Source organism: Carettochelys insculpta, chromosome 18 (genome assembly GCF_033958435.1).
Source record: "Carettochelys insculpta isolate YL-2023 chromosome 18, ASM3395843v1, whole genome shotgun sequence".
In the NCBI taxonomy this organism is placed as follows: Eukaryota; Metazoa; Chordata; order Testudines; family Carettochelyidae; genus Carettochelys; species Carettochelys insculpta.
Genome location: NC_134154.1, coordinates 31,732,079 through 31,758,734, shown reverse-complemented (window position 1 = coordinate 31,758,734; position 26,656 = coordinate 31,732,079). Strand labels below are relative to the sequence as shown.

Sequence of the window (26,656 nt, the reverse complement as noted above, 5' to 3'; positions counted from 1 at the left end):
CATAGCTGAGCTGCTTCTGCATTGTGTGGTCAGCATGGTGGTTCATAGTGGGTTTTTCTGGTTTTCTGAAGCACCACCTGGTGGCTGTCTTACTGGTCATGGTATTCTGGAACCAGTGTGAGTTTGGCTTCATGACAGATCTATTTCAAGTTTCCCAGTGTTTTGAAACTTGTGTGTTCTGTGGTGTTGCGTGTGCTTGGAGGTATGTTCCAACAAGAGTGCTTTAAATGAGGTTCGGTTCGGGGTGCAACATCAACATGATCTTGTATACTGTGGCCTGTATATGTTTTGATGAATTAGCTTCAGCTGAATAAATGTTTCTTGTAAAAACATATTACATGGTTGTCCTCTTATCTTTGGTTGCTAAGAATTGGAATTTGAAGTGGATTTACTTAAGTGTGCAGACAGCACAAAATAGTAGTCTGAGTGTTTGGAGCTGCCCCATCATTGTGTCTCTGAAGCTTGACGTACTTTATATGTTGTTGTTAACTAGTTTACTGCTGATCATTTTTACAGAAATGCTAGGATATGGTAATATTGAGTAAGAGTGTAGCATGAAGTGAGTCAGCAGCTATCGTCTGTTTCTTGTCCCCAAACAAAAGAAAGAGGAGATGCATCTTCTCCCTGACTCCAAAAGCCTCAGCTGCTGCTTATTTCTCAGACACACTCACTACCAGCCTAGCCAGCTAATGAGCTCACGCTAAATGGCAAGGGATACACTGACAGGAGTCAGTGGAATTGAAGTGGTCTGAGACTGTAAAATTAAGCTGTGAATCGAGGGCTTGACATATCCTTTGGTCCCAAGATGAGGATGAACCTTTCATGTTCTTTAGTTATGTTGGTTCAATTTATCTGTCTCTTTATAGCTTGTCTGCATTATAGATACTAGTGTCACTGGTAGCATAGCATAGAATAGACCCTTGCTTCAGAGATGAAAGAGAGGTTTTTCCATCCCTGAAGTTGATTCACCCCCTTAAGAGGTGATAGGTTGGAAGAAGAATTCTTTCATCAACCTAATAGTGTCTATATCAAGACTTAGGTCAGCTAAACTGTGTCTCTGGTGTAGAAAGAACCAAGTATAAACCAAACCTTAAAGAGCTGAACTAACATTAGGGCTAAATTGCTCACCTAGTGGGAGCTGGTGGCTGTGTATCCTGTTTCAAGCGTGGTGAAAGAGGAGATTCCCTACCAGTTAGGCTGTGCAGACCCTGCAAAACTACCATGTTTGCCTGTGTTGTTGCAGCAGCTTATTGGCTCAGTAATGAATGCATGTAAAGGGGACTCCACAGGAGAGGGATTTCAGCAGTTAACGCTCAGTACACTGTTTTGAGGGATAAAATATTGGGATGGGATGTTGGCTGTTCCCAGGAGGAAAGATGAGACTTCAGACCATCAAGCAGGTGTTTATAGTAATTTTTTTAGGACTAAGGGTATTTTTGAAAGAGCCCTGTCTACACTGCTTTTTCCCCCGCAAAATAAACTCTTCTGAAAAGAGATTATGCAAATGAGATGTAAATCAGAACCTCATTTGCATTCCTCTTTTGCAGGAGGAACACACGTGTAGACACAGCTACTGGTATTTTTCTGAGCAAGTGGCAAGGTCTCTTTTCAGAAATATCCCTTGATAAAAAGTGTGTATATTAGCCCACCTTTACTAGGCTTTAGAAAGTAGACAAAGATCAGGTCAGTATACAGATCTAAGCATCCTTTTCAGCATTCAGATTCTACAATAATTGGTGGTGTAATGCCCAAGTGGAAACAATCCTCTAATGCAGAGTTTCCCGAACTGTGTTCTGTGGAGCACGGGCATTTCACATGATGTGAATAGGTGTTCCATGAAAAAAATTTGATGCCTGCAATATTTTTCCTTTTTAAAATATTAAATATGAAATGTGAGTATCAAAATACTAAGGTATTTGAATTGTAGGTATATTAATATTTATAATGCATTCATAATAGTATAGTTGTGACTTGTGCTGAAACAGTCAGTCAGTTTGGATTGTTTTGGCACAAGTAGTGTTCAGAGAGATCACGTGATGCTGTGCCTGATATGAGGATCCAGCTCTCCATTATTGTTCTTAATATTAAGTAGATTTGTAATCAAAAGATGCAACGTCACTCTTTCCATTAAAAATATTGTCAAATGTTGCTTATTTCCCAGTGGTTTTCTGTAAAAATAACATTTATAAAAACACAAACTTATTTTTCCATTGCTAATTCGTTTTACATCATTCATAAAAATGTTTTTAAGCTTTAAGGGAGGACCGTCCTTTTTGAACAATACAATCTTTTCTATTTTTGTTCAAAAGAATGACACTAACCATCCTTTTGGCTGTTGTTGATGTTTTTGGTTTGGGTTTGTACTTGATTTGTAACTTAATTATAGGGTTGCTGACTGTTCTACCAGAAGGACAATAATTCCTCGTTCAGCTGCTTTTCTCTTGTTGTTTTTCGTTCTTTGTCAATGTAACCCTTCTGTTAATGGCAGGTGATCGCAGGAATGGTCAGGTTCAGTTCCTAAGGGATTCCGTCCATAATGCAACCAAAGTGGTTCAAACCCCCACCCTGTAACCCGGGACAATTTACCCTACCTGCTGGGTGCCCGTAAAGGCAGTGCTTCCCCTCTCACAAGCACAGAACCTGAGATATTAAACAGACTGTTTTTAACAGTAGGCTAACAAATCTACCTAGTGACACAAAGGAAAGGAAAAAACCCATTAAGCAAGGCACTATCCCCAGAGTCCGCTCAGCCAAGTCTCTTGCTTAGAGCTCTTTCTCCATGCACACACACTTATGGTGTGTACCTCCACCTCAGCACCCCACACAGTGTGGTCTGTTCCGTACCAACCCAGCATTCCCAGGTACATCAACATGGAGACTCTTGGCACACAGATGGAGGCTCACCTGCCAGCCACCTTCCTGTTGCTCCTGCCGGTTGCCCCACCAGCCGCTCCCCTGCTGCTGCTTGCCTGCAGCTTGCCTGCTGTTTTGTGGGTTTGGCTCTAGGCAAAATCCTGTGATTTCAGCTCTCCTTGGCTTCAGATTTGGGCCTAGCCACAAACAATCTCAATACCCACCAGGGTGGATTTTCATGGAAAAACTACAGACCCCTGCCTTGGTCTGGGCTTCAATTCTGTCTTTGAACAGTGGTGGGAATGAGTAGTCAAACCAGATTAATGGCTGTATGGCCAAAAAGCTCCCAGCCAGCTGGTTCTACCCATACCTCCTCCCAGTTTCTGTGATCCCCATCTTACACAGCGATGACTGTTTGTATCCCCGCAATAATTCCAAGCATTGGTGATATTCTGCAGTTCCAACACTTGCTGATAACATAATTTGTGACTTTACAACAAAGAAATTATTTACAATTGGTGAAACACCATTGCTTCATTTGACTGTCCAGCAGGTCTTGCAAATGAAGCAACTATTTACATAGACACACCCTGAAACTCTTCAAATGTCCATGCGTATCAGTGGGTCTCAAACTTTTTGGCATTGTGCCTCCTTTTTGATTTTTGAAAAACCCTGACACCCCCAAACTCTTATTTACCATCATCCAAACCTCCCTTTAACAAAAACTTCAATCTGTAACTTTAAATTTAAAATAAACACAAAAGCTTGGTATAAAATTTTTTATTTAAAATTAAAAATAAGCACAAACAGTTTTTCTTGGCCCAAAAACTTAATATGGTTGTGTATCAGAGAGGTAGCAGAGTTAGTCTGTCTTCACAAACAACAAGAAGTCCTGTGGCACCTTATAGACTCACGTGTTTTGGAGCATAAGCTTTTGTGGGCAAAAACCTGCTTTGTCAGATATGGCATTGGTCTCCAATCTTTTTAACCCAAGATCTTTTTAAATGCCAGGGCAAGTCCCAAGAAACCCCTCTCCCCCCTTTCTTGAGGTGCTGCCCTCTCCGTTCACCTCCTCTCTATCATTTGCTGTCCCCAGTCCTTACTCTGTCTCAACAGGTTGAGACAGGCAGTATGGGTTCTGGGGTGGGAATGAGAGATTTGGGTGTGGGAAGGGGTGAAAGGTGCTAGCTCTGGGTGCAGGAAGAGGTGGAGAAGGGGTTGCTGGCTCAGGAAGTGGGGGCATCATTCTGGAGAGTGTTGTAGTGTTGAGGTGCTGAGCAAACCACAGGCTTGTGTACGTGAGGGTGCAGGGGTTCAGGTTCGGGTGTATGAGGGGCTCAGGGTAGGGGGGTTGAGAGTATGATGGGCTCAGGACACACATTTGCAGTGTGTGGATGTGCAGTAGTGTTGTGGCACCAGACTGGGGATGTGGGAGGCTCAGGATAGAGGGTTCTGGGGTGTGACAGGCTCAGGTTTGAGGTGTGCGGTGGGGTGCAGGGGTGTTATGCTGTGGCCAGATGGGGGCTTGATCCTGATTGGGGACTTGTTGGCCAGGCTTAATCTTTAAATAAAATGTCCAACAAATGTCTCAGCAGTGTCTTTATTTATGGGAGGGGTGTGGAACCTGTACTTCTGGGGTGTGGGCCAGGGGAGGGGATAGCTACCCCAGGGGATAGCTATGCACCAGGTCCAGGGTCTCAGGAAGCGCACACGCTGCTTCCCTTCCCCAAACAGCTGGCACATTTCCTGAAAAGCCGGGTCTGTTGCCTGCCAGTGACTTCCTTCCACCTGCTGCCTTCCTGCTCAGGAGACGGTGGAGGGGAGTGGGAGTCCCGGGTCTGCGCCTGCTCCAACTGTTCAGGCAGCGCACCCTGCTCCACATGCTCCCATGGCAGCCATGTGCTGCCAGAGCAGTTGGAGCTGGCACAGATCCATGACTCCCATTTCCGCCCCCACATACACACACCATACACACACGAAGGCAGCAAGCAGAAGGAAATCACTGGCAGGCAACAGACCCGGCTTTTTCAGGAAACGCGCCAGCTCTTTGGGGAGGGGAAGCAGTATACGTGCTTCCTGAGATGCCAGCTCTTGCGTGCAGCTACAGGACACTTCTGCTGCCCCGCCCTCCTTACCTCCCAGGTGGGAAGCTGGAGCTACCTCAATTTGGAAAGGAGGTAATGCCAGCATGGGCTCTTTCTTGGGGTGGGGGGGATTGGTGGGGGCTGGCTTGCCTCACCCCCCCCCCCCGGGAATTTCTTCAGTCCCTTCCAGGGGGCCACAACCCCAGTTTGGGAATTTATGATGTAAATGATGTGTCAAGAACACTTTCCTTAATTTCCTTCGGCACATTCCTTACCTAAAATGACATCTTTTTTAAAAAAAAAAAAAAAAAAAAAAAGTCTGTTGAATCAACTTTTGAGAATTACATGTGGCAGTTTTTCAATATGACCACCACCACCCCAACCCTGACCAGCGTGTATGTGTTCTGTCAATATAATCCAAGCCCGTAAGTGTTCTGTGGCCAAAAGTTTGGCAAATGCTCCTCTAATGTGTGCATGCCTTCCAGTACTCAGTTGCGCTCAGTGCCCCAGTGAAACTCGGCAGAGGTGGGAGCAGTATAATTTGGTTGTACTGCTGTTACTCCCGGGCAATATCTCTTGCCTCCTTTTCCACAAAGAATGCTGATAGCCCATTTTTTAGTATAGGATTTTCTGGACATTTTAATTGTATTTACTAGTCCAGCTGAGTCTCAACTGTTTTCATACAGGCATGCGCAGTGTTGAGCATTACTGATGATATTAAAAAGAATCCACAGTTGGCTCATGATACTCAAAGGCAGAACAGTTCTGATGCCCGTATCCCTACATTAATAATTCTTGCAGCTGGCTTTGGCTTTGCAGTCTAAGACAGTTTGGATATATCAAGCTTCTTAGAAATGATGAAATAGTCATTGAAATAAAAATATATACATTTGATGTAATGGTCTGTTTGCAGATAATGCTTTCATGAACTTAATTTGAAGATGGAAAGACAAAATATGTTGTGAATTGATATTTGGCTTCATGTTGAATATTAAACGATTGATTCATCCAACCTTTTGAAGTCAAGAGCATCAAGGGAATAAGGATTTATTCAGTGCTTGCTCTGTAGGTTTTGCTTAAGTTCTTTAACTTTTTTTTTGTTTAAAACATATCAAGCAAAAATGTCTTGTCCATCAGAAGGACACTAGTTAGAATGTCACAACTATTTTTGGAGATGTTGTGTATTTTATTTTTAAGTATTAAGGCACAATGTGCCCAGCATTTTAAGCAACTAATCTTGGTGCATTCGTGCTACAAAAATAACCAAACAATGGACCACAACACATTTGCAGTGATAACATTCTGTCATGGCTTCTTCTTGCCAGTTTGGCCATCCCAAAGCATGGTTTCACAATGCATTTGTTTAGAAACAAATGGTATACCTGAGATACATCGATGTAACAATGACTAGAAGTCCTGTGGCACCTTACAGGCTAACAGATATTTTGGAGCATAAGCTTTCGTGGGCATTTCGGTGCTAAAGTGGGTCTCTGCCCACAAACGCTTATGCTCCAAAATATCTGTTAATCCATAAAGTGTCACAAGATTTCTCATTGTTTTTTGCAGTACAGACTAACACTGCTACCCCTCTGATACATCAATACATTTACATCCTCATGACAGACAACCCAAACTCCTTGAGACTTCCACCCTAACTTTAACCATCCATGCTTGAAAGTCTAGTCCAGAACATTACCATACTATCATTGACTTCATAGATACCACAGTACATCTTTTTTTGCTTATGTTTAAACAATATATTCTACCAATATTTAGCTGTGATACTTTGAGGCCATGTCTATAGGTACAGTGTGGCGGTAGCATACTGTACCAAGACAGCTGCACCATTGGAGCACCTCTGGTGAAGACATTGTATGTCAACAAGCTCTCCCAACAGTATATTAAACCACCTTTGCATGCAGCAGAAATTGTCAGAGGGAGAAGCCTTGTGGTGAACTAGTGTTCTTCTTCGAGTGGTCCCCGTGGGTGCTCCACAGTAGGTGTCAGGCTCGCCCCGGCGCCGCAGCTCGGAAAATCTTCAGCAGTCTCCGTCGGGTCGCGCATGCGCTGATGTGCGTCGGCTCTTCACTCGCTTACGGTCACGTGCGTGATCCGGTCCCTGCCAGTTCCTTCTCAACCGCTAACGGCTGCAGTCGGAATCCTCTCTGGCTCCAACGCCTGAGACACATAAATCTTATTTTTTTTCTCGTGTTAATAGTTTTTAACAGTTCATAGTTAGCAGTTCTATAGTTATTATAGTTAGTTACTCTGTTAAAAGTTAAATACTATCTTAAAACCGCAGCGGCCACCTCCGGGCGGGCCCACTGCTTTTGTTTGTCAGCCTTCAAAGGCTAACGGTTATTAACATCACCTAACAGACTGTTAAGTGTGCTATTAGCACTAAGGACTCAGAGTTAAGTTTTGACAATGCCATCCCTGGCTTTAAGAAGTGTGAATCTTGCCGGGAGGCCATGCCTGCTTCGGATGGCCATAGCAGATGCATACGGTGCCTTGGGGAGACGCACGTTCCCCAGAAGTGCTCCCGTTGTTCCAAGTTGACTAATAGAGCTAGAAAAGATAGAGAAATGAGGCTGAAGATGCTGTTAGTTGACGAAGCACTTCAGCCTGCCTCATCGGAGGCAGCGCATGTGGAGGGCTCTTCAGGACCGCACAAGAGGAAGGCTGCCTCTTTGACCTCCTGTGCGCAGAAGAAAAGAAGAGCCTCGCCTACTCGATCCCTGCCCCTTACTGTTGGGAGCGGGACGCATGTAACAAAGGGCCTGCACACGCTGGCTTCCTCCACTGGTAAAGCTGCGGCGCATGCAACCACTCAAGGCCCTGCAGCTACCGGGGAGACGGCACCGAGAGCCGTGCGGGTACTAGTCAGTCCAGCACCGGCTACTGCGGCACTGATCGAGACTTCCCCAGAGGCACTGGCGACGACGGCACTGGCAACAACGGCACCGGGAGCAGTGGAAATCAGCATGACACCTGCTCCGGTACCAAGTTCACCGACAAGACCACCCAAGAGGGTAAAGGCTAAAATGAAGACCAGGCACCACAGCCCCTCTCCTGAGGTAATTGCGCTGCATCTGTCACCACGATCACCACCGGAGATTCGACGGGCAGCAACACCTTCAGCCTGCCACAGACGTCCTTCTCCTTTTCTTCGGAGTCCATCCCAGGGGTCTCCATGCTTTTCTCCATCATCTAGCAGAGATCCCTACGAGTCTTCTCACAGAGGCTCTCCTCCTACGTCGGTATCATCTCGGAGGTCTCGACATTCCAGGCACCACCCTTACATCCTTGGGTCATGGTCCAGGTCTCCATCGCCGGGCCCCTTTCCCTGTTGCTACGCCTGCCATTATTATGCGGGGCGTCAGCATAGGAGGTCGACGTCTCACTATGGATCCCCGTCGACCACCCCTCAACGCCACAGTGTTCTGCTTCCACCTGGGGGAATACCACAAGTTCCCCAATCAGAGGCTGGGTCTTAAAGGCATTGAACCCCACCTCGAAATTCCACAAAGGCAATCACATCAATACAGCCAGGATCCAGAGGAATTGGAGGAGAGATACCATAGTGATGCCTCCTCATCCTCCGCCAGACGAGGCCGTGGTCCCTGGAGACATTTCTCCCCCAGATGACCTGAAACAGTTCCAGGAGCTGTTCAAACGAGTAGCTCAATCCCAAGATATTCAAGTGTCGGAGGTGCAGGAGAAACACCACAGACTCCTTAAAAACCTCAGGCCTCCATCTTCTTCTAAAATTGCTGTTCCTCTGGATGATGCAATCATGGAGGCAGCCACTAATATATGGCAGACTCCAGCATCTGCTCCTCCTACCAACAAAAAAGCGGACAAAAAGTACTTCGTCCCTGCGAAAGATATGGAATTTCTATTTAGTCACCCACAGCCAAACTCACTAGTGTTTGAATCGTCCCAACACAGGTCCAAATCGTCCCAGTACAAATCTGGGGGATTGGACAAGGACATAAAGGAGCTGGATCTTCTGGGTAGAAAAGCCTATTCCTCCTCTACTCTGTTGCTCCGCATGGCCAACTATGCTGCTCATTTGTCGAATCACAATTTCGACAACTATTCCAAGCTTACTGCCCTCATGGACTTCCTTCCAGAGGATAAAAGGCCAATTCTTAAGGCAATTGTGCAAGAGGGCTACGCGGCTTCTCGAGCGGGCGTGCAGATTGCACTGGATGTGGTGGACACAGCGGCCCGCGCTGTGGCCACTGCAGTGGTAATGTGGAGGGAGTCATGGCTTCACACATCCGGCATTCCAAAGGAGTTACAGGTCAAAATTGCAGACCTCCCCTTCGACAAAATAAAATTGTTTGCTGAATCGACCGACTCAGTCCTACACTAGAGCAAAGATTCCAGAGCGACACTTCGGACTTTGGGGATATATACCCCACCGTTCAAAAGGAAGAAATTTTATCCTCAGCAACGCCGTTATGGTTACCAACAGCAATGTACCCAATTTCAACGGGGGTATGATCAGGGACGTCATCAGCAAACGCATTATAAGGGCCCTAGGCGCCGGCCTCAGCAGGGCAACGCCTCCACAGGGCAAAGTGCAAGACAGCAAGTTTGACGGGTATGTCGAGGGCCGCGAAGCCAAGACCGTACCTCAGTGCCAATCTCAGTACATGTTCCATCACCGACTCAAGCCATTTTACCCACAATGGAAAAGCATCATGTCGGACAAGTGGGTATTGGAGATTGTAAACACGGGATACACGATCCCCCTTCCAGTCTTTACCTCCACCAAATCCTCCCACCGCACCCCTTCTCAGAGACCCCTCTCACTTACCGGAATTGAGGCGGGAGGTGGACCACCTCCTATTCATAGGGGCAGTGGAGAGAGTACCGGAACAATTTCAAGGCAAAGGGTTCTACTCCAGGTATTTCCTGACGGAAAAGACGACAGGAGGGTGGAGACCCATTTTGGATCTACGCGCACTGAACTAGTACCTACGCAAGCAGCGCTTCAAAATGACTACGATGGCTTCAATAATCACGGCACTAGACCATGGCGATTGGTTTGCAGCCCTCAACTTACAGGATGCATATTTTCGTATCGCAATTCATCCAGCCCACAGGCGTTTCCTCCGGTTCCTTGTGGGCACAGATCATTTCCAGTACAGAGTCCTCCCATTCGGACTCTCTTCAGCACCCAGAGTCTTCACCAAGACCTTAGCGGTGGTGTCAGCATACCTGCACAGATAGGGAGTTTTCATTTTCCCGTACCTGGACAATTGCCTGCTAAAGGGAACTTCCCGGGCGGAGGTATTACGGATGATACACATCACCACACTGGGCCTCATCATCAATTTCTCAAAGTCAAAGACCGACCCCACGCAAAATATAGAGTTTTTATAGGGGCTCGGATAGACTCAGTCACGTCAAGGGTGTATTTACCCGAGGCTCGTTTTCGTGCCATCGAATCTCTCGTACAACTACTAACGTACAGCCCCACTGTTCCAGTCTCACGTGCTTACAACTGTTGGGGCATATGGCAACCACCACATTTGTGGTGCAAAACGCCAGGCTGCATATGCGAGGATTGCAGCATTGGTTGGCAACCGTATACAAACCCTCAATCCACACCGTCCACAAGAGGGTGTCACTTACAACAGAGGCACGAAGCTCGCTAACATGGTGGGGAAACCCCAAGAATCTCCTAACAGGGGTGCCCTTCTGCCAACCGCAAATTACTGTGTTCATTACAACAGATGCCTCCCATATGGGATGGGGGGCTCACATGGACAACAAAACCACTCAAAGATTATGGTCCCCCGCAGAGAAGACACTGCACATAAACATATTAGAGCTCAGGGCAGTGTTCAATGCGTGCAGGCATTTTCACAATTATCTGCGCGGAAAAATAGTCGGCGTGAGTACTGACCACCACCACCACCATGTTTTATATAAACCGACAGGGGGGAGCCAGGTCTTGTACGCTTTGTGCGGAGGCAGTCCGACTCTGGAATTGGTGCATCGCCAACAATAGAATCATAAAGGCTTCATACCTACCAGGGGTCCACAACGTCAAGGTGGACCAACTCAGCAGACACTTTGCGCCCACTCATGAGTGGCAGATCCGTTCAGACCTACTTCACCAGGTGTTCCGCAGATGGGGTTTTCCCCAAATTGACTTGTTCGCCACCCGAGAAAACAAGAAATGTCCCCAGTACTGCTCCAGAGCGGGCATGGGACAGGAGTCTTTGGGGGACACCTTCATGATCCCATGGAAGGGCCCTCTACTTTGAGTTCCCTCCCATGACACTTATACACAAGGTCTTGGAGAAGGCCAGAAGGGAGAAAGCACGCATGATACTCATAGTCCCAACCTGGGACCGGCAACAGTGGTTCCCATTGCTCTTGCGCATGGCTCAACATCGGCCATTTCCCCTACCAGCAGTACTGGACATTCTCACTCAGGCTTGGGGGGTCAATACTGCACCCACACCTGAAGAGACTTCGGCTACAAGCATGGCTAATCCATGGCTAAGCGCCTTAGAGACTACATGCTCAGAGGGAGTACAACAAGTCCTTGAATGTAGTCAGAGAACTTCCACCAGAAAGACTTACCAGCACAAATGGTTGCGTTTTTCCGAATGGTGTTCCTCCAGGCAACTAATACCACAGGACGCCACCATACCTACGATTCTGGATTATTTGCTACATCTCAAACAAAACGGACTTTCGCTATCCTCTATAAAGGTGCATCTGGCAGCTATATCAGCGTTTCGGCATGAAGAGGATGGATCAACCACATTTGCCCATCCTGTTGTCTCGTGTTTCCTAAAGGGGTTGGTGAATCTGTACCCCGCTCAGAAACCAATACTGCCGTCATGGAGTTTAGACCTAGTTCTACACACCCTCTCGGGACCGCCCTTTGAACCATTGGCTACGGTCCCCCTTCGACTACTTACTATTAAAACGACTTTCCTCCTGGCAATCACGTCAGCTCGCAGAGTGAGCGAACTCGCGGCCATAACGTCTACACCACCCTGCACGATCTTCTCAAAAGAAGCGGTGGTCTTACAATTACACCCAGCCTTCGTTCCGAAGCTCTCTTCAGACTTTCATATCAACGAACCAATAGTGCTGCCCTCTTTCTATCCTAAGCCTCGCAACTCAAATGAAGAGGCACGGTTGCACTTACTTGATGTAAGAAGGGCACTGGCCTTCTACATCGATAGAACTAAACCTTTCCGGAAAACGGACAGACTCCTGGTGTCCATTGCATCCAGGTCAAAAGGAGAAGCACTATCTTCACAGAGGATTTCAAATCACATTGTGTCTTGCATAAGACTGTGTTACGAGATTTGCAAGACTCCTCTGCCAGTTCCGCCAAGAGCCCACTCTACTAGGGCGATGGCGGCGTCAACGGCCTTCTTCAAAGGCATCGCGCTGAGACATATCTGCAGAGCGGCGACATGGTCTTCCTATGACACCTTCACCAAGCACTATGCCATGCACAGGATGCTTGATGAGGATACACGCCTGTCGACAGCAGTCCTTTCACGAGCAAGCTGCGCATAAATCGGGTACCCACCTCCTTTGGGGGGGGGGGGGGGGGGGGTTACTGCTGGGTAGTCACCTACTGTGGAGCACCCACGGGGACCACTCGAAGAAGAAAGAGAAGTTACTCACCTGTGTAGTAACGATGGTTCTTTGAGATGTGTCCCCATGGGTGCTCCACTACCCACCCGTTCCTCCCCACTTTGGAGCTCTGTTTGTGTGTTTTTTTCAGGGGCGTCTGGAGCGGTTGATCAGGAACTGGCGGGGACTGGATCGTGCACGTGACCGTAAGCGCGTGAAGAGCTGACGCGCATCGGCCCATGCGCGACCCGACGGAGACTGCTGAAAATTTTCCGAGCTGCGGCGCTGGGGCGAGCCCGACACCTACTGTGGAGCACCCACGGGGACACATCTCGAAGAACCATCGTTACTACACAGGTGAGTAACTTCTCTTTGTGCATACAAGTACTTAGTGATGTAACTTATGTCACTCTGGGATTTTTTTCACACCCTTGAGTGACATAAATTATGCCAACATAGGTTGTACTGTGGACAAAGCCTAAGTACCTTCCCCAGAACTAGAAATGAATTGTGCATTTCTTGGAAGCTTCTCTCTCTCACCATCAGGAGCTGGTCCAATAAAAGCTATTGCCTCACTCACTTCTCTCTAAAAGAAAACATGGTTTAAAATAAGTTTTTTACTGTGGTTATGTAGGTATACACAAGAGTCACAATAGTTCCATTACATGAATACCATGTTTTCTGTCTTCAGAATGGTCACCCATGTTATATTTTCCATCAAAAGTTCCATCCCTTCTAGTACAGAAGGGAACTGGTTTGCAGATCTTCAGTGAATATTAAAGAATAACTTGTATAACCAGAGTATTTATATTACATACAAAAGAGACATTAAAGGAATGTGACTTAGGTTGCAAAGTCAAACACTTGGAAGTTAACTAATGTCAGATTTACAGTTGCTTATACAACCTTAATTCTTGTGCTTTATTCATCCAATCTGTGCATGTTGAGGCTGTACTCTGGAAAAGTTGTATGTGATCATGTAATTAAAGGTTGTATCTCGGGTCCTAGTCTGTAACCACAGGCTGTCAGAAAGTAAGCAACTTCAGGTATGTGAATAACATAGCAGCAATTGATGTAGTTAGATTTACTTACTGCGACAGGTCAACAGCTGATACTGCTATCAATTCCTCCTATGCCACTTACTCTGGTGGAGTACAGGAGTCAACAGGCTAGTGCTTAGTAGTTGTTTCACTGCATCTATACTAGACATGATAAATTGACCCACTGGATGGACTACTGCCCATCGATCTGGTGGGTATTGTAAACATGCCCTAAAGCATGCACACTGCAGTTAGTTCTGTAATAGATCTCTACCCCTTGAGCTGCAGGGATAAGTGTACTAGCAGGCAGCAAGAGAGAGCTGTTATCCCAGGGTGGGGAGGAACTGTTAGCATATATACTTATCTCTGAGATTTGGGCACCTGAACTGGCTGACTTTTTTGCTTCCTCCCTTGCTAAGAAGGTGGGGGCATCCTGCCCTGTGTGATGTCTTTGGGGGATTGGGGTGAAGTGGGGGGCAACTTGCTTGAGCCACGCACTACATCTAGCACTAAGCATTGTGAGATGGGGAGGAAGAGGGTCTGACTGACTACATAAGTGATCAATAACCTCAGAGTTCTTCCAGACGCATGCTTTTCCAGGACTTCCAAATTGCCTCTGCCTCTGTGTTTTAAGAGCAGACTTGCACCTGGAGCTGAATGACCATGGTCTTCCTTCTGATTATCCACAGCTTTGTAATGTCTCAGCTATGCTCATTTGCATTTTAAATTCCTGGTTTTTTCCCCCAAAGTGCAGGTCTCTAAACAAAGGCACACGTTAACCCTGGTCATTTCTAAGGCTATGTCTAGATTACAGTGATTTGTTGACAGAAGTTTTTGTTGGAAGATCTCTTCTGACAAATCTGTTGACGGCTTGGAGCCAGACTCCCAAGCGGAGGTCAGGAGTGATCTGCTCTGTCAGCAGACAGTGGCCAGACTGCCCAGCTGTGCTCTTGACAAAACGGCCAACCAGACCCACCATAGCAGGGCTCCTGGTGTCCTGGAAGCCCTGTCTTTTGGCAGAGGGCACCCTTGAATGTCCAGACCAGCTTTTTCAATAGATCTGTCAACAGAGACATTATGCCTCATGGGGAGCAGGATAAGACTGTTGTCAAAAGTGCTCCTTTCTGCCAATTTACTGTCAACAGAATGCCTGCAGAATCTAGATGCTCCCTGGGTTTTGTCAACACAACACTCTGGTTTAGACAAAGCTTGAGAGAGGTCTGTCTGATCTTCAACTCGCCCTTCTGAAGGCCCTTGTGTAACCCCTGCCTCCATCTGCTGCGGTCGTCTGCTAGTTCTTCCCAGTTGTCCAGCTCGATGTCTACCTCTCTGAGGTCTCTCTTGCAGACATCTTTGTAACGCAAGTGGGGGCATCCGGGAGGTCTTTTGCCAGAGGCTAGCTCACCATACAGGATGTCTTTTGGAATCCTTCCATCGTTCATCCTGTGGACATGGCCAAGCCAGCGGAGTCGACGCTGCCTGAGGAGGGTGTGCATGGTTGGGATTCCAGCTTGCTCGAGGACGGCAGTGTTGGTCACTCTGTCCTTAGACAGCTAGCAGAGGAGAAGCAAGCGCGCACAAAGCACAATAACGACTTGCCAGACACCCACTACATCTGCAAGAGATGCATCAAGGACTGTCACTCTCGTGTGGGTCTTTATAGTCACAACAGACGCTGTAAATGAAGTCCTCAATTGAAACTTTAAAGGGCGCGATCCATAGTCTATGCAGACTGAAGGATGCCTACTACTACTACTACTACTACTACTAAGAGAGAGTTCACTCCTAGGTGTGGGGCAGGTGATGCCATATCAGACTCTCATACATTCCATTATACATCCTGAATGTTTAGCAGTGATCTAGTCAGATGGAATTTGTCCTATTCTGATCAGTTTGACAGGTAGCCATGTTTAAGTCTTGTGGCACCTTATAGACCAGCAAAATGTTCAGAGCATAAGCTTTCGTGGGCAAAAAACCCACTTTGTCAGATGCATGTAGTGGAGATTCCAGAGGCAGGTCTAAATATACAGGCTCATGGAAAGAAGTGAGTTACCAATCGAGAGAGGCCAGAGATGATGAGGTCACAGATACAGATTAACACTGCTACCCCTCTGATACATGTTAAATCTGTTTCCGCAAAAGCTCCTTACAGGCTAATAAATTTATTAGGGCATAAGCTTTTGTGGGCTTCAGCTCACTTCATATGATTCTTTCACTTCATGTATCTGACAAAGTGAGCTGCAACCCACAGAAGCAGGTGCCCTGGTATATTTGTTAGATGTTAACATGTCATGGAGCTCTGTTTATTCTGATAGCAGGACTTCTAACACTTCCCCTTGATCAAATTGGGAGAAATAAATATTTCACCCTCCTTCTCCAGTCTCATCTGAATGATTTCTCATACTTCCGTAACAGCAAATGTAGTTTTACCACATAAAGAACACATTGCATTTTAAGTCTTCTGTTTGTAAACAGAACATATAAATCTATTCTGGATACATTTATTTCCACACAATTTATTGATGCCAGAATTCTTGTGAGAAATTAGGATAGTAAATACATGCACATAATTTAGCTTTAGTGTGTCCTGTATATTTTAATATCTAGAAAATGTTTTGCCATCTGTATGAATGACAAACTGTCACATTAAGAAGAACATTAGTTTCAGAAATTTAATTTTAGCCTCGCTTGGCATTCCACCTTTAAGAAGTCCTACTGTTGTATTTGCTATCGATAAAAGAAATGAAGGTTATTCCTATATGGACTGCTTGCTAATCTAGCCAAACACACAACTTTTTGTTTACTTGTGTAAAACAAATACACATTACTTTCCCATAGGCCTCTTCTGCATACCATAGGGTAACTTAATACGCATTGTTAAATTTAAAAACCTGTTTTAGCCTCTTGGATTACATTTAAATTGCAACATATGAAATGTAAAGTATCAAACAAAAGTAAAACCTATATTAAGTACCCTGGAATCACTTGAAACTGTTTAGTAGTGAGAAATAGCCTAATAAAATATTCTGTTCAATTTTTAAGAAACAACAAGAAGTCCTGTGGCACCTTATAGACTAACAGAAAAGTTCTGAGCATGAGCTTTCGTGACCACAGACTCACTTCATCAGATGCTGGTCTTGGAAATCTGGAGGGCCAGGTATAAATAAGCCAGAGCAAGGGTGGGGATAACAAGGTTAGCTCAGGCAGCTTCCATTCCCTTGGTGTTCACACCTCCAGATCAACTGCTGGTACTAAGACTCACCCTTGCTGACTGAGCTAACCTTGTTATCCCCACCCTTGCTCTGGCTTATTTATACCTGGCCCTGCAGATTTCCAAGACCAGCATCTGATGAAGTGAGTCTGTGCTCATGAAAGCTCATGCTCAAAACTTTTCTGTTAGTCTATAAGGTGCTACAGGACCCTTCGTTGCTGTTACAGATCCAGACTAACACGGCTACCCCTCCGATACTTATAGACTAAGCTATTTTGGAGCATAAGCTTCCATGGGCAAAGATCTGCTTCATCAGATGCATGAGTTGGGGGGGAGGGTTCTGAGGAGGATTTAAAGAGGGAGTCTCAGTAAAGGGGAGAGCCAGAGCTGACAAGGTCTACTCAGTCAGGGTGGAAATAGCCCATTATCAGCAGTTAATGTGGAGTTGTGAACATCACACCCGCCCCCCCATTCACTGACTTGTTTTCTCCTCTCTTGATGATCACAACTCCAACATTAACTGCTGATAATGGGCTGTTTCCACCCTGATTGAATAGACCATTTCAGTTCTGGCCCTCCCCTTTACTGAGAGCCCCCTTTAAATCCTCCTCTGAAACCACCCCCACCCCCCACTCATGCATCTGATGAAGTGGGTCTTTGTCCATGAAAGCTTATGCTCCAAGATATCCTTTAGTCTATAACGTGCCGCAGGACTTCTTTTTTTGTTTTTGAAGAGACAGACTAACTCAGCTACCTCTGATACTTGTCACCATTCAATTTTTTGATATTCACATTTTTCAGGATTATTCTGAATTAATGATTCTTCTGCCTTGCTAATAGCATTTCTGTTAAATCTCTTCAAAGACTGTATTGTATCAAAGATACCTCCACTAATTGTTTTTCATGTGATTGTTTGAGGGTCTGTAATTTGTGTTGTGTAAACTAAAAAGTAATTCTTAGAGCTATGTATTTGTGCTGGATTTGAGAGTTTGAAAAGTGCTTCTAAAACTTATAAATTGCAGGTAAAGAACACTAAATTGTTTTGAAATTAAGGTGTACTCAGCAGACTAAAAAGTAATGTGCAAAGACAGACACAAGCTGAATAGGGCTGTTTTTGTTCAGTGCTTATCTGTTGGTGGACTTTGCCTAAGTACAGTAGAGGAGTTAAGATATTGACTGTTTGTCTTTAAGGCAATATAGAGGAAAGCATGAAAGCAGCATAGAAAGGAACAATGCAGTGGACTGAAAAGAAAAAGGGAAGACCTTATTCAGCACACACACAGCTTCCTGTATTCCCCCACATTTATGCCACAGAAAAAGTGTGGTGGCTTCTGGGCATGAGAGAAAAACCTAAGTGGAAATATTTTGAAGAAATTTGCTCACTGGGTGAAAAAGGGAAAACATGTCAGCTGTAAGTGGAAAAAGATGATGCAAGATACAGATGCAAGGATAAAACATCATGAGGAAAACTGCTTATTGGGAGAAAATGATTTGGATGAAGATTTGGATATGGCTGAGGATCAGTTGCTTAGTAACTTAAATAATGCACTTTGCAATGCCTTGTTCTTCAAGGCTCTGTCTTCAGTATAAGTGTGATTTGACACGCAAATTCCCAAACTGTTTGCTGTGTTGGATGTTGCCAGGAGGAAAAAAAAAGTTTAGTTTAGCTAATCCTCAGTTCTTGTTTAATTAACTAGATTTAGATTCTGTCTGTCAAGTATGCAATACAGAAGGCTGCATTTTACATGAAACCTATAGAGTTGCAATTGTCATTTTCGTATCTTACATTTATGGCTGTCAGTGCATGTTAACTCCTGTGATTAATGCAGGACAGATGTAATATGTTAAAAAAAAAAAAAAAAAAAAATTCATGCACATGAATCACAGGCCCTAACAGTGTGAGTAGACAGCCCTACTTTAAAGTGCTCTGTGCCCAGCTAACTCCCAGCCCTGGGGCTGCTGAGTCTTCCAGACAGGTCCCCAGGGGTGGAGCTGCCAGTGAGGATCTGCACCCTGGCTGGGTCCCAACACCAAGGCTACTGGGGTTTCTCCATCCCCAGGGCTGGAGCTGCTGGTTGGGTGCCACGCCCTGGCTGTTGCTCAGCCCTGGGGCTGCTGGGGCTCCATGCACCAGTTGGCAGCCCCAGCCACAGGGACCCTGGCAATCCTACACCTGGGAGACAGTTGGGGCACGGAGCCCTGCTGGCAGCCCTGTAGGCATGGGAACCCTGGACAGGGCACAGAGCCCCACAGCTGCGGGATCCCTGGCTGTGGGCAGCCCCGCAGCTGCAGGGACCCTGTCTGAGGCCGGGGGAAACCCAGGTGCCTCGCAATTGATTGTGATTGATTTCTTTTTAATTGCTTGACAACTCTACTTATTTTACATAATACATGCCTCTTTGGAACATCACATGCCCAGCATAATGCAGTTTTTCCAAGGGAACGCCATCCTTCACTTTTTTCCTCAAGACACTGAAGTGCAAGTGAGTTCAATGGAGCTTATTCCAAAATTGACAGCACACTAATGCAGTCAGTCTTAGCTTTTTTTTGGTAGCTTGATTTCAAATCGATCCACTCTGGGTGCTGCAGTTAGAAACCTCTTTCCTCGTGAAACTCTCTAAAGAATTAAGCTCCTGGTACAATGGGCTTTTACGTGAAGCCATCTTAAAACTCATCTTGCACAGTGACTTTGAAAAACATGTTGTAACCTATAACTAATCAGGAAAGAGATCTTGAAACATCCACGCAGTGTGCAGAGGCAGTCAAAAAGGCAAATAGAATGTTAGGTATTACTAAAAAAAGGGGATAGAAAATAAGACAAGGAATATCCTACTGTCCCTATCTAAATCTATGGTACACCCACATCTTGAATACTGTGTACAGATGTGGTCTCCTCACCTAAAAAAATATCCTGACACTGGAAAAGGTTCAGAAAAGGGCAACTAGAATGATTATGAGCTTGGAACAGGTCCCATATGAAGAGAAGCTAAAAAGATGGGGACTTTTCAGTTTAGAAAAGAGGAGGCTGAGGGGGGGCATAATAGAAGTATATAAAATTATGACAGGTGGGGAGGGTGAATAAGGAGAAGTTATTTACTTGCGCCCATAATACAAGAACTAGAGGTCACCAAATGAAATTAATGGGTAGCAGGTGTAAAACTAATAAAAGAAAGTTCTTCTTCACTCAGCGCATAGTTAACCTCTGGAACTCCTTGCCAGAGGAGACTGTGAAGGCTAGAACTCTCACAGAATTTAAGAAAGAGCTAGATAGATTCATGGAGGTTAGGTCCATAAAAGGCTATTAGCCAAGGGTAGGAATGGTGTCCCTGGCCTCTAATTGTCAGAGGATGGAGATGGATGGCAGGAGACACATAGATTGATTGTTGTCTTTGGGTGTCGTCCCCCCGCCCCCCCCCCCCAGCACCTGGCAGTGGCCATTCTCAGCAGACAGGCTACTGGGCTGGCTGGACCTTTGGTCTGACCCAGTATGGCCATTCTTATGTTCTAACCTAGGTCCTGTGTTTTAAACCTGGCTTCAGTGTAGTTTAACACACTGTCTAGTGGTCTTTGTTACTGGCACTGAAGAGCAGAAGTCTGATAGTAAATAACCATCTTTTCAACTCATTTTGCAGAGATCTGAAATAATCTCTGAGGCCACAAATCTGAGTGTTGCAGGCCTTAAAGAATTCACCATAACTTGTCTGATGGTAAGAGGCATATTGGTTGGTTTCTGCTGTTCCTCCAGTAACTGCAGGCTCTGTGAGCAGAATGAGGAGGCAAGATACAGGGCAGTCTCACGCTTTTATTCACTCTTGAGAAAGCTGAGTGCTTTGGGTTTGGAATCACAGGCATATCCAGCCGAGCGGCTTCAACTACATTACCACCCCTTCGTTTGAGGTTGACTGATTTTTCTGGGATTAGGAGGGCAATGTGAAGAGTACTGGTGGATTTTTTTTTTTCCCCTCTCCCCAATCACTCTGGTATTTTTAAGCATGACAGTGTAGACAGCAGAGAGAGCCTCTCCATTAAAGCATCTTATTCTTAATATGGAGAGGCCATCTCTTGTGTGAGGAGGGAATTATCTTTCTAGCCTTCCAGCCTGTTGCCTCTTAAGGCTTATAGTCAGTCAGTACCATAGTAGCCCATTGTGGCAATGAACACACCTGGCCCCTGGGTAGTAGCCATATAGTTTTAAACTGCAATATGATTGTATTTTAATTAAAGCATAAACAGTATTTGTCAAACATGATTGAAACTCAAAGACTGCAGTAGAAGAGTGACTCTTTTGAAATCTCAAGCCCTGTGTAATACTAGTCTCCTGTTACTTCAACTGTTTAACTGACTTTGTTTCACCAGAGAATTGTTGTCAGCCATATAAATTCCAAGGTTTCATTGTTAGGCAAGTGGAAAGAAGACCCACATGTAGACTAATCCCATGTAAAAGAAAGCTTGTGCTCTGTCTGCTAATCGGGCCTTGTTAAGTAACTGGTATTTTATGATACAGTGAAATACTGTCACTACTTAATGAACCGCTGGAAGGTAAAACATCACAAATTGCTTTGCTTCAGTATCTAAGGAGGTCTTTCCTTATTTCTTTCTTTCTTTTAAGTAGCATGTACCTCCCTTTCCTCGTGGTATTTACAGGCTAAAATTTAATCTTTTGTAAGTCAATGTAGTGTTGCACTCCTACAGCTGAAAGCAGAATTTATTATTTACCTGGTCACAGAACAACTCAAACACCACTTTTTGTTGTTTTAAAAAAATACATAATTACCTGAGTGTGTGTTAAGAAAAAAATCAGTTGCCCTATTCATTACCACCACTAGCTTGCTTATGTTTTGATGTAACTAGTGTTACAGGAGGCAGATGCTGTGAAGTCACAATATTAGCCTGTCAGTGATTGGTTATTGGACAGTTTCTCTCACGCTTGTTTTTTGCCAACCAACCCACTACTGATTTCTTGTCGGAGCATATTTTTATTTTGAAAGAGTAGGCTAATTAACCAAACTCTTTTTGTTACGGCTCTTTAACAAGTGGAGGTTTATTTAGTACCTTCTGAAATGTTCTAATTTTTGTCCTCTCATTGCTTAGGAAGAACTTAGTTTCAAATCTTCATTTTTTTCTAGTCCAGAATCCTCAGTGAGAGCAGGTAAGCCGAGTACGAGAATCCTTGATCTGCAGAAGGGTTCTCCAGGGCTATAGGAACCTCCACAAATGGTCAAACAACACTCTGTTCCACCGAATCTGAGCTTTTCACTTAAGTGATTTTAACAGAATACTCAGCTCGTGCATTTGTAGTGGAGATCTTTAGGAGACATACTGCCTCTGTCCAGCTGCTCTCACTTCCTACCAACTCCCAATGGTTGCATCTCTTACTGCAGGAAGGTCAGGTGATGGTGGGGAGCTCGTCATTCTCCTCTCAGTTCAGTCCCTTGGAGGGCCCCACTTTCCCCCAGCCCTGTGTCTGAACCTATTTCTGCCATTCCTATGAGATGATGTCTCAGTGAGTCCGATAGCCACCTGTCAGTACTGCTGACCATTGAGGAGAATGGGGGACCCTGCCTGACTTACTCCTGCAGCTAGGAGTATGAGTGTTCACATTTGTACCTTCAGTTAACTGAGTGCAAACAAACATATGCAAAGTATACTAAGAAATGAGACACTGACTAGTACTGTTTCCCAGGAGAAATAGAAGGGTATAACACTTACTTGTCTGTACTGCATAGTGTAGGTATAATAGGTGCGAGATAATGGTATTTTAACAAATCTACTGCTAAACTGCCTTGGTTTGTGAGTTGTATGCTGTTTTTAATGGATTTTTGTATTATGAAATTTGGAGAAACTAACTTGGGTTTCAAGTATAAATGTGGTGGTCCACATGTCAAATGGGAGCTAACATTTAATGGGACATTGTCTGGTCAAATTTGTGAAAAATAAGCTGCTACTAAAACATTTTACATGAATCACTTCCACTGAACTGAAAATAAGTTTGAACAAATACTCCTTTGTAGTGTGGTGTTATACTCCAGGTGGAACCTATCTAATCCAGCACACTCTTGTCTGGCAACATCCATAATCCAGCATGATTTTAGTTAGCCAGATGACAATTTCTCATGGGTGTGACCAAACCTTCCATGGTCACATAATTTGTTTACAGTCACCTATGCTGGCTTTCCGTGTTTTGTGCTGTAATTTACTCCTAAATGTCTAAGGGCCCAGTAAGCAGTGGAAGTGTTGGAAATGCTGCTAGACAATATTGATCTCCCATGGTTCAGCACCAGTCAGGTCCCAGGAATGCTGGGCTAGAGATGTTCAACCTGTACTAAAGAACCCGAAATGACAAAATATTTGCCATTGACTTCAACCCAAACAAAAGCCACCACAGTAGTTTATTTTCATTGTCCAAGTTGGAATAGTCAAAAAGTAACCTTAGCATAAATCAGGACAAGGAAATGTAATTTTAAATTATTTTAGATTTAATTATAATACATGTTTGTAATTGGGGTAACTAAGGTAAGGTATTTTTTCAAATGTGGCTTTTAACCTGACATGCTTATTAATCCTTGTATACTGCATGTTCACAGAGCTCTACAACCATTAGCTAAGCCTTAAAATGGTGATTTGCAATAATAATCCTAAACACCTGAAGTCCTTGTTTATTATTCACATGTATACTTTTCCGTGCTAACAAGTCTTTATTCAAACACTTTCATTAAATGAAGAAGAGAATTTTTTCTTCCTATTCTCTACAAACAGAAAGAGCTAGCAGCTGATGAAGACTGTCCTAAAATGTGTGCTTATAAGTTGGTGACTATCAAATTTAAATGGTGGGGACTACAGAACAAAGTAGAAAACTTTATCCAAAAGGTAAGAGCTTCTCATTAAATACTCTGTGGCGTTTTTAACAACATAGAAATGAAAAATCAGAAACTGCATCTTCTGTTAAAATGAAATGTTAGTGAAGATACTGATCCATTCTCTTCCTCTGCAAATCAAACCCTTGACTTCTAAGATTCCAAACCTGCAACTGCATATGGCTTACCTTGACTGCTGGGTGTAGGCATGTTGATTTTAGCAGAAATACTTATGATAGTAGAATTAAGCATGTGTGCACATTTTTGCAAGATTGGAGTCTAAATGCATATAATGCTTAGGATTGTCCCTCGCATCAATTGTTCTGTCTAGTTTAAAAAACAAAAAACTATTTACATAAAACATGAGTGTGTTGGTGCTTTTCCAGCAGTTTGTGCACCAAAATCTTGTGAATGTCTTATTTTTTAGTTGCCACTAATTCTTGCTTGTCTGTAGCATTAAATTTTACAATTATTACAGGGTTAGAGATTACAAAGCAAGACGTAAAATCTACCAATGACCTAGTTTAAGGCTGCACCACTAGTTTTGTCAGAGTTTACACTGTTTACTGCCTCTTATTACCCAAAGCTGCTCTGAGTGAATTCCGGGCACGAAGCATGCTTAGAGATCTATAGCTTTCTGCCTGTGGGCCATAGTTGCTTAAGTTATGTTACTGTAAACATAGTAGGGTTATGACTAGCATGTCCACATGGACTATTCATCCCTCTGATCTGAATAATGTGAACAATTTAGGGTTTCCAAATTCAATGGGTGTGTTCATCATCATGCGTCTCTCCTGTGAAGAAACAGAAAATGATAGCTCCTGTATGAGAGCTGTTTTGTGTAATTTGTTCTCTGTATAAGGTGAGAGGTAAGTAGATGAAGCTTGAATCATACTGAACAACCACATAACAGGCAGAGTGTCACACCTTTTGTGTCAGTTATTCTGTACCCTGGGAGAATGTGCTGGACCAATGAGTTATCTTGAACTAGATGCTTCGTAGCTCTTTGGTGGGGTGTTGGCCTGTAAAGGACCACAGAGGAACCAGTTACTGGTTTCTATCCGCAGAGATAGTTAGCTCTAGCAATATACCTGTAGATAGCTGCATCTATTGCAATATGTATTGTGGCAAGAAGATTAGAGACAGCAGCAGTCTTGAAGTAACCCATGATAGCAGTGGCACCTAGTAAGGACCAAAAGATGCTGGGACCAGACTTCCTTTAGGCTTCTACTTAGATTGTTTACTATCCCAGGAAGAGAAGCTGCACATATCAAAGATTTCAAACCTAAAATTACAAGACCATAAACCAAGTTGAAGATCCAAACCTGATTCCATGTTACATGGCCTCATTGCTTACATTTTGTGTCACTAACTCCAGTCAGTCCACTGTCCATCACAGAGAATTAGTCTATTTTCGTTTATTATTAATAGCCATAATCTTACTCTATGTAATCAGCATAGCTTCTTGAGAATGAAGCATCCAAAAGGATAAGAGTAGAAAAGATCCATTAGTAGTTACTCTTTGTGCATGGCGGTTACTGATAACACTAAGGGAAGGTCACTGTTTTGAGGAACTTAACTGTCTAACCTTGTGACCAAGGTGATCCACAGTCTGAGAGGCTAGGGCGGGTAAGGGTGAAGTGACAGAATTTTCTGCAGGTGCAACTTCAGATATTTTGCCACTGGCATTTGTGCAAGTGTGCCACCTACTGAATTGCCAGTGCCACTTGCTTTATCACCCCATTTTACCACAGGTGGTTTTATTATTGAGCTTTTATAACAGCTGTGAGTAGTGTTTTTTTAGTGGATTTTTCTCCATTATGTAGCTTGTGCATGAGTGTTCTAGTTCCTGTTTCTGGTATGTATATTCTGTCTATGATCGGATTCAGTGGAGTAAGTGTCTTTTGGAGAATGAGTCCATTATCTTTTCAAGTAATCAAAATGCCAAACTTTTTTCTTGGAACAAATACTTATTACAAAGTGCATTTTGTTGTGTTTGTGGAGAGACAGTAAATAGATGTCAAATCTTTAACTCAAACCCAGGAGTCTGGAAAGGATGGATAGTAATATTGTGATATAAAGAACATGTGACAATAGTTGCAACAACCATTAAAGTTTAACATAATTTTCCTTTTAGACATTTATTGATAAATTATGGACATTTTCTAATGATGCTTTGTCGCCTTAAAGCAAGAAAAGAGGATATTCACCAACTTCCATCGCCAGCTGTTTTGTTGGATTGACAAGTGGATTGATCTGACCATGGAAGACATCAGGAGAATGGAGGATGAAACCCAACAAGAGCTGGAAGCGGTAAGAATGCTTTAGGAGGGCTGTTTTCAAACATGTACTCTGTGGTGGTGGGGGCTGTAAAAGAAGGCTACATAAGTTGATTTTCTTCATCCCACCCACTCTTTGTGCTTTGGGATAATGGTGATAAATGCTACCCTCTTCTTCATGGTCAGTCTGACCTTGGAGCATTCTAAGTGTCCTGTTGTGTGTAGTTTTCAAGTTGTTTATGGTTGATTGTTTTCCCTTCAACTGTATCTTGCAGTGAGTTTGTGTCTTGCATGAGGACAGTTAGACTTATCTTGATGAGTATGATAGACATTGAGAATTAGCTCTGAAAAAATCTGTCGTCAGAATATTAACAAGCACTTGCTGTAACTTTCCTCTGTATCTTGGAGGCTGAGTGCTCCTAGTGTGACCTGTCTGTGTGGTCCCAGAGGTGCCTGAAAGGAAGCTAAGCCTTCAAGCAGCTTTCTGCCTTCACTCTGAGCTTGAGGAACACACAGCTGGGTTAGGACTTTTCTGCTGCAAAGTCATCTTTCTGGGTGTGATTCTCTCACTGTGAGCATTTCTCTTTGCAAGTTCTGAGCCTCACTCAGATTTTTTAGCATCTGCCAAAGTGACACTTTGAGCTTTGTAAGCTGTTTGCTAACCACCTTCCTGCCCAGCACCCATTTGGCTTGTGTTCTTCTTCCTTGC

General features: G+C 44.2%; 1 protein-coding gene across 1 annotated transcript in view; it reads left to right on the top strand.

Moving 5' to 3' along the window:
• The window catches only part of PITPNB (phosphatidylinositol transfer protein beta), an 84,489-nt gene that overhangs the window by 46,383 nt on the left and 11,450 nt on the right, over positions 1-26,656 (top strand). The window contains exons 9-10 of the mRNA XM_075012475.1: positions 23,571-23,681; positions 25,859-25,981. Coding sequence (XP_074868576.1) covers positions 23,571-23,681; positions 25,859-25,981 — 234 coding nt within the window. The remainder of the gene's footprint in view (positions 1-23,570; positions 23,682-25,858; positions 25,982-26,656) is intronic.